General features: G+C 34.7%; 1 protein-coding gene across 1 annotated transcript; it reads left to right on the forward strand.

The window, feature by feature from the left end:
* The first annotated feature begins 2,022 nt into the window (after positions 1–2,022).
* LOC149775352 (uncharacterized) lies at positions 2,023–6,287 on the forward strand. The gene is made up of 6 exons (XM_089943384.1): positions 2,023–2,236; positions 2,725–2,798; positions 3,747–4,178; positions 4,794–4,817; positions 5,151–5,558; positions 6,045–6,287. The coding sequence occupies exons 2-6, from the start codon at positions 2,738–2,740 to the stop codon at positions 6,053–6,055; spliced, it is 936 nt and encodes a 311-aa protein (XP_089799510.1). The 5' UTR covers positions 2,023–2,236; positions 2,725–2,737; the 3' UTR covers positions 6,056–6,287.
* The last annotated feature ends 1,834 nt before the right edge of the window (positions 6,288–8,121 follow it).

The raw sequence follows: 8,121 nt of genomic DNA on the forward strand, positions 1-8,121 counted from the left end.
ATTTATATCTTTCCCTATTCGAAATTCAAAATCTTCATTAAAGTCAGCATTTTAGGATGGACGTCTATATATGAAAATCACTGGACAGAGTCTGGCTTTCTCCGGGGTGATCTGAATCTAATATAAAGATCTATGAATATAAGGATAGACGGACATAAAGATCTATGAATATAAGGATAGACGGACATAAAGATCTATGAATATAATAAGGAGAGATTGATATAAAGATCTATGAATATAAGGATAGACGGATATAAAGATCTATGAATACAAGGATAGACGGATATAAAGATCTATGAATACAAGGACAGATTGATATAAAGATCTATGAATATAAGGATAGATTGATATAAAGGTCTATGAATATAAGGATAGACGGATATAAAGATCTATGAATATAAGGACAGATTGATATAAAGATCTATGAATATAAGGATAGACGGATATAAAGATCTATGAATATAAGGACAGATTGGTATAAAGATCTATGAATATAAGGACAGATTGGTATAAAAATCTATGAATATAAGGACAGATTGGTATAAAGATCTATGAATATAAGGATACACGGACATAAAGATCTATGAATATAAGGACAGATTGATATAAAGATCTATGAATATAAGGACAGATTGATATAAAGATCTATGAATATAAGGACAGATGGATATATGGAATAGTATAATACTTATATATATACATCTATTCATTCAGCCCAAACCTGACTTAATTACTTACATCATTATGTACAACTGGAAAGAGAAAAAAATGTATCTTCATGAACCGTTATTTAAATTGAAATTGCTTACAAGATGACTGAATAGTATAGTAATAACATGTCTAATTTATGTTTGTTATGTTACACAGCCTTGGTGCAGGATCGGTGGAGCTAGTGTCTGAAGAAGGGGTAATTTTTAAACAGAAAAAAATGTACATTTAATCGAACTGGAATCGACTTAAGATTTTATTAACATAAAGCGGAAGGAATATTGCTATGAAACTTATCTATCGATTTATCAAATATATACATCAGAACTTTCGGAAGAAGATCACATTGGTAACGAAAATGTCAAAGGCGTGAGCGGGGAAAGCAGTAAAATTAAATATAAAAATCATTAATTTCCCGTTTGTTAATGATTTCAAATACATGTATTTTTCAGAAGAACGGGATAGACCAGGTATGCATTTTTAGGCACTCATATTTGGTCAATGTATCGAAAATAAAGCATCGCTTTTATATAGTTCAATCTAACTGTATCCAAGCCAACAAAACAAGTTACTAATATCGGAGAAAAATGCCAGCGTAGGTTAAGCATTGTGGATATTTAATTGGTCAAAAAAGTTGTTTCATATAGATTAGTAGCCATCTCATTAGAAATTAAAACTAAAACACTTTCCTTTCACTTACCTAGCACCGTTGCAAACAAATGAAAGTAACGATAACACAAAATTACCCCCAACCCCCCACAATTGTATTAATAGAGTGAGCTAAAATGCAAACCTATAGGCGAAAAACACAAACAATAAATACTCTCCAGCAATATAAAAGTTTCTGTCCAGAAGGTTGCTAACATTATATGCATTTTGTCAAAGTGAAAAATTATCACAAAGGGATATACATATTTATATATCTAAATAGGAAATGTAAGATAATTCAGGAACCTAGTAAATAGTACACATAACTGTCTCGGCATTGTTCTTCTTAACTTTTACTAGGATTTGCCTTTCATCTGCTATAAAAGTGTTTATTTGCAACTGTTTTCAAATATGTCACAGTATGTTCTTGATTAAAGCGAAGCTATAGGCAACTTCCTTTCATCAAACATAAAACATTTCCAACCTGACCTGGAATAACTGAACTGAAAAGGCACACATTATTTTAAGAAGCAAGATTAACAAAATTGAGAGCATTTCCATGTCCAGTTGTACAACACATAGTCTGGTTAAACATTAAGTCCTTTGTGTAAAGCGCTCAGAAACAACGTACATTGAGCAGACGACAATGCAGAACGTGTTCGACAAAATTATAAACACGTTATGCCACCTTTGATGTTGTCCATGACGGTTCAGAAGGGGACACATACGGTCGTGACATAGCCAGACCGATGTTTTACCCTTTGACATTATCTTTTTACATCTACTTCCGTTGAGGTTCACTATATAATGCCGAGTTAGTTCAAGAAATATTCAGGCCAGCCATTCAGACGGACCTCACTGCATCTCCACGTCTTTCAAGGTGAGCATACCAAAACATTCCAGTAACAGAAAATATACTAATATGTACAAAATGACCATATCATTATTAATTGTAATATTCTTCTTCTTTTTCTTCTTCTCAAAGTAACTTCTAAATCGTCAGCACCAGTTAGATAATATGTCATTTTAAGTGAGTTTATAAGTCACTCCAGTCTTTTATGTTATCACGTTATCTGTGTATATATGCCATTTTTTTTGCTCGCGATATTACATTTACATTTTTCGATACCAATAAATATGTAATATCTAAACAATTATTTCATTACAATTAGTACCTACTTACAAGCAAACCGTTTGTAGACAGATTTAGAAGGTTTCATTACATACCTAACACCTTATTTATTTTATTTATCTGTCTTCGAAATGCATGAAATGTTGGTAGTTTGTTACCTTCTTTCTTTTTATCCAAAGAGTGTGCCTGAACTTTCAATTGAAAAACTGCATTATATTTTTTATTCTTTTGCACAGAAATACCGACACAATGAATCCGTTATTTTCTACCCTATGTCTCGCCTTTGTGGCAAGTACCTGGGCATACGGAGGTGAGAGATTCTTCATTCACGACTCTTATTTAGGATACATATTCGTAGTTTTATTTTCTTTTTAATTTTTTTCTTCTTTTAATGTTCATTTTTTATAATCGGGTTTCTTTTCTTTTCCACTCCTCCCATAAAACGTATTTACAAGTGTTATTTATATTGTTATCGATACGAATCCTCACAAACAAGGTTTGTGTGAATGTTTGTTTTAATATAGCCAAGGACAAGCCGTCACTTTGACAGTTTTGTGTTAGATATTTGCGGTGAAACCTTCAACAGCTTGTTCAATTTAGCTGTCACATTTCTCTTCGTAAGTCCAACGAAGATGTTATTAATAGAAACTAATGCATTAAGTGCTAAACGTAAGTGCATTTATGTAACTTTGTAAATCGTAATGTACTTTGTATAAAAAAACAATAAATTAAAACTGAGAAAGGTTGTATTATGCTAACTATCGCCGGGTGTTTGTGGCCCCCTTTTTACACAGTTAATTTATGGACGTCATGTATTCAATACACCATTCAGAAGTTGATATTTTTTCGTTCGAAAGGTGCTTTAATCAGTATTCATTAACTGCTATAACGTTAGTGGCAAATATAATCTTGCAACAGAGCTGCATTTTTTGCTTTATGGAAACATTTATCTTTCAACATTTTTCCGAAATTTCCCTAGTTCTTTTTAAAATTATTCGAAAATGTCTAAGATTTATGATTCTAACACACAAATCAGTACAATTTCCCAGTAAACATCATGTTTTCACCTACTGCCAAAGGGCTATTACCTCTGTGACAAATATATGTTTACCATTTCTTCTTTGTTAACATCATTTTCAACACCGTCATTTTCATCAACATGGTTCCATTGATTTTGTGTCATTGTTCTTTTTTTCCTTCATCTTCACAATCTTTATTTTGTTTATTATTATTATTATTATTATTATTATTATTATAGGCAAAGGCATGGGCCGAAGCATGCCAACCATGATGAACGGTGGAGGTATGATGGGCGGTGGTATGCCAATAACGGGTGGTATGGGCGGCGGTATGCCCATGATGATGGGAGGTGGTACGCCGATGATAATGGAAGGTGGCATGCCGGGTATGATGGGCGGCAAAACCGGAATGGCCACGATGGGAGGAATGGGCGGCGGCATGCCAATGATGGGAGGAATGGGCGGCGGCATGCCAATGATGGGAGGAATGGGTGGAATGCCTATGATGGGAGAAATGGGTGGAATGCCAATGATGGGAGGAATGGGCGGAATGCCAATGGGAGGAATGGGCGGAATGCCAATGGGAGGAATGGGCGGTATGCCAATGATGGGAGGAATGGGCGGTATGCCAATGATGGGAGGTATGGGCGGAGGAAAGAAGTACGGTAAAAGTAAGTAAACTTTGACAAATGTTTGCCTTGATGTAGTGTATCTTTAATGTCTATTGTTTTTCGTAGGTCTAATATAATTGATGAAAATATTCGTATCCTAAGTTCTAACCTTGAAGCTATGTTCCTGCTCTTTTTCTACATGTTAAAGACTTCAGTTTTTATTCTAGATTTACATAATAGCATTGTCATACATTCTTGGTTATGCGATTAATATATCAAAAAAAAAACAAACAAACAAAAACAAAAAAAAAAAAACAAAAAAAACAAATAAAGGAGATAAAAATCTTCCTACGAAAATCGACCTATCACATTCCTCAGTTGATTATGGAAACTTATTTTCTCTAGTGTAGATGCAATACTTGAAAAACTATTTAGAGACGACTTGAATTTTAAAGATTATATTGGTTCTCTTGACGCCCTTGAATACATGTTAAAAGCAAGAATTGTATAATAATCTGAGTGGAAAATTGCTTAATGTAATTATAAATATCTATAGTAAAATTAAGTCATATGTGTGCATGACTATTGATTTTTCCGATTTATTTCTTTGTCAGTGTTAAATAAGTAAAGATGAAAATCTTTCACTCAGCAGTTTATTGCTGTTCTTTTTTGCAGGAGCTAAACGATACGCAAAGAGAGGTACGTAGAAAAGAACTCTTTAGATTGAAACTATAACTTTAGTGCTGTATTTTTCATATATACATTCAACTGAACACTTCAGAAGAAAGAGGGCAGCGTAATTTCTATTTAGGAATAAGAAAGGAAAAATGAAAGAGACATACCTACCTACATAGATACATACATACATACATACATACCGGCAGGCAGGCAAGCAAACAAGCTGATAGAAAAACTGGCAAATATTAATTTCTTTTGAGCTTTTGTTATGCTAATATAGTGTTACAATGTATTTCAATCTTTTAGAAAAAGTCGTTAAGTGTTTATTATAATCAACGAATAATCATAACATAGGAGGAATGGGCAGTGGTATGCCAATGCCAATGATGATGGCTGGTGGAGGAATGGGCGGAATGCCAATGATGATGGGAGGTGAGATGATGCCCATGATGTCAGCGATGAGAGGAGGAATGGGCGGAATGGGCGAAATGGGTGGCATGATGATGAAGGGAGGAATGGGAGGCATGATGATGCCAATGATGGGCGGTGGTATGACAGAAATGCCAATGATGGGAGGAGGTATGCCAATGATGGGAGGAGGTATGCCAATGATGGGAGGTGGTATGCCAATGATGGGAGGTGAAATGCCAATGATGATGGGTGCAGCGGGTGAAATGCCCCCAATGGGCGGAGCTGGTGGAATGCCCGCAATGGGCGGAGCTGGTGGAATGCCAGTGATGGGTGGAACAGGCGGTGGCAAAGGTAAATATAAATAAATCAATAAATAAATAAATAAAAGTTAAAAGATTTGCTAGTTTTGAAAGTTTGTCAGTATAGTAAAGTTATATAAGACAGAATACCCTTTCCCATGTTTTGCCGATGTGCTAATACTTTGTGTATACAGAAAATTAAACGTTAAATTTAATCTCCAGTTAATTACTTTAGATCAAAAGATTTGTTTAGTAGGGACGGTACAAATGCTGATGTAAAGTCATCTCACAACCTCTTTCCAATTTCACCTATCCTGAGAAGAAAGTATTTGGTAAATTCTCTAAATCACATTCGATGTCTCGACCTAATTGAACTGATCATATTGTAAGATCGTCATTTCTTTTTAAGTCAGTTATAAATATAACATGATCACGTTATCTAACATGACAGTAACACGATTTCTATGAATTCTATCATGGAAATGTGAAGCGTATGTCTCTTGTGTTTTCATGCAAAACCTTCTATTTTATTTTTCAGGAAAGTATTAAAATCAAGAATACCTCCAGAACAAGAAATGAACTTATAATTGCCAATATAACTATTTAAATTGTTGAAATGTATATTTTGTACAATTTCGCAGTACTATACAATATAAAAATGGTCGTTATGACGTCACACCTCGCATGCCAATCGGTAACAAGATCAATGAAGCAGGTCCAAGGTGCAATTCTTAATTTTCGATAATGTAAGATTTGTGTATTTGGAAGTACAAATAAATGTTACCACAAAGTTCTGAATGGTTTATCATTTTTATGTGAACACTGATTCAAGACAGATATTATAAAATCAGAAAAAAAACATTTTGCAAAGTTTTTCCTCATACACACATAAACACACACCTGATGATAAAAGGTATACTCCCCTTGTCACACACACACATACACACAAGCGTACTTGTGTAAACAAACACTTTTATAATCATATGGTACTAGAATGTATTAGGGACTCATTTTGTAGCTCATTGGATGGTATGCTTTACTAACAACCTATGACTTTGGGTTAAACTAGTGTCCAGACTGAACAGGGTGGTCAGTTTTGATATGTTTCTGAGCAAGGCACTTTACCACAGTGCCTCTGCGTGAACTAGTCTTTCATGTGCTGATAAACATTTTCACTTGACTTATTATGTTTTAAACGTTAATATATAATCAAAGCCTAAACTGGAGGGTCCAACAGACATCACTTGCAAACTGTACCACTTCAATTTTAAATTACAGAACTCAAAAGGTTGAACATGAAAGGTGTTTGTATTTCAAAAAAGCAAAGCATGCAGCAAACATTCGTCTTAGATTTCATTATACAATATGTCAGTTTGTGCAAATATCTTTATATTCTGTCTTATCTCATTTGATGACAATGTGATGACGTAATCTTGTGGCAATGTGATAAGTGTTATATGATCTCATATTAAAATACGAAAATCCACAAAAGGTATTTTTAAATAAATACTTTACTTTTTGTATTCTCTTAATCATACAGTTATCTTTTTTTTGCTAAAGCACATACCCTCAAAAGATGTTGTGATCTCATTGCCGATGTGTCAATTCCTCGACAATATGCGTCTTCTAATTAGGTAAATTTTTAAATTATGCTTCCTGTAGAGAAAACCTCCGACCTACTTCCAAAACGCCTATTCCATACGAGTGGCATCTTCAGTGATGTAATGATTGCACAGTTATCATTCATGCCAGGATAAGCTACAATTGTATGAACACTGTACTAAATATGGAATATGCGCATTTGGATATAGCGTCCCGTTTTAAGGAATTCTTAGATTTGTGTGATTACTTGTGTGATTATTAGAATTCGGCGCCATGGAAATATTCCTAGCCCGAACAAAATGAGCCAATTATTAGAAGCAAACGTCACGGAGTGAAGTGTTAGTGTGTTTCTATGATGCCATGGTTCACTAGTAGTGAATTCCGGCCAAAGCAGAAAGAATGTCCCTGTCGTAAGAATAGTCCATATTAAAATCTTGTGGTGTACATTGGATGTGTGACTGCAAGAGCGGTGTTTACGGTATTAAACCGGTAAATTACACAAGGGAATAAATAAGAAGAGACTTAGCAGAAACCGTTTATGTCGCCATGTGGGCGAATATGGTGCAGTTATATTGGCGAAATGTGCCTGGAAAGCTTACATTGACTGGCCTAAGGTGGCGGAGTTAAAATAGTTCCCAGTGTTAGGGGATACTCATATATTTTCTAAGGCGTGAACGGTTGGCGGTACGGAAACATGATGAAGATTTAACATGCAGATGTGTGGTTGATAGATATTTGGCAGTTTGCTTTATCTGTGGTCATGCATTAATTAGAGGAAAATTTAGGTATAGAATGGACACGTCGGGCTATCTAATTTACAACTGAAGTTGTATGGAAGTCTTTGGAAAATTGGGGTAAATTTATGACTTCAAGCGAGATTCGCGCCAGGGTTTGACAACCGCTCGGTCAAGTAAATACCCGTGTGCGTGTAACAATACTATTTAATGATAGCAAACAAAGAAACAAACATGTCCAATATTTGGCTTGTTGGGTTATGTAAAGAATTGTTCAAG

The sequence above is a fragment of the Sinohyriopsis cumingii genome, chromosome 19, assembly GCF_028554795.1.
Source record: "Sinohyriopsis cumingii isolate HCF-2022 chromosome 19, ASM2855479v2, whole genome shotgun sequence".
NCBI lineage: Eukaryota > Metazoa > Mollusca > Bivalvia > Unionida > Unionidae > Sinohyriopsis > Sinohyriopsis cumingii.

Bases quoted from the DNA above. Each gene is read 5' to 3' on its own strand.
- LOC149775352 (XM_089943384.1), top strand. From the start codon at position 2,738: ATGAATCCGTTATTTTCTACCCTATGTCTCGCCTTTGTGGCAAGTACC. The intron at 4,179-4,793 runs GTAAGTAAACTT...TCTTTTTTGCAG, and splicing joins AGGAAAGAAGTACGGTAAAA to GAGCTAAACGATACGCAAAG. The intron at 4,818-5,150 runs GTACGTAGAAAA...ATCATAACATAG, and splicing joins TAAACGATACGCAAAGAGAG to GAGGAATGGGCAGTGGTATG.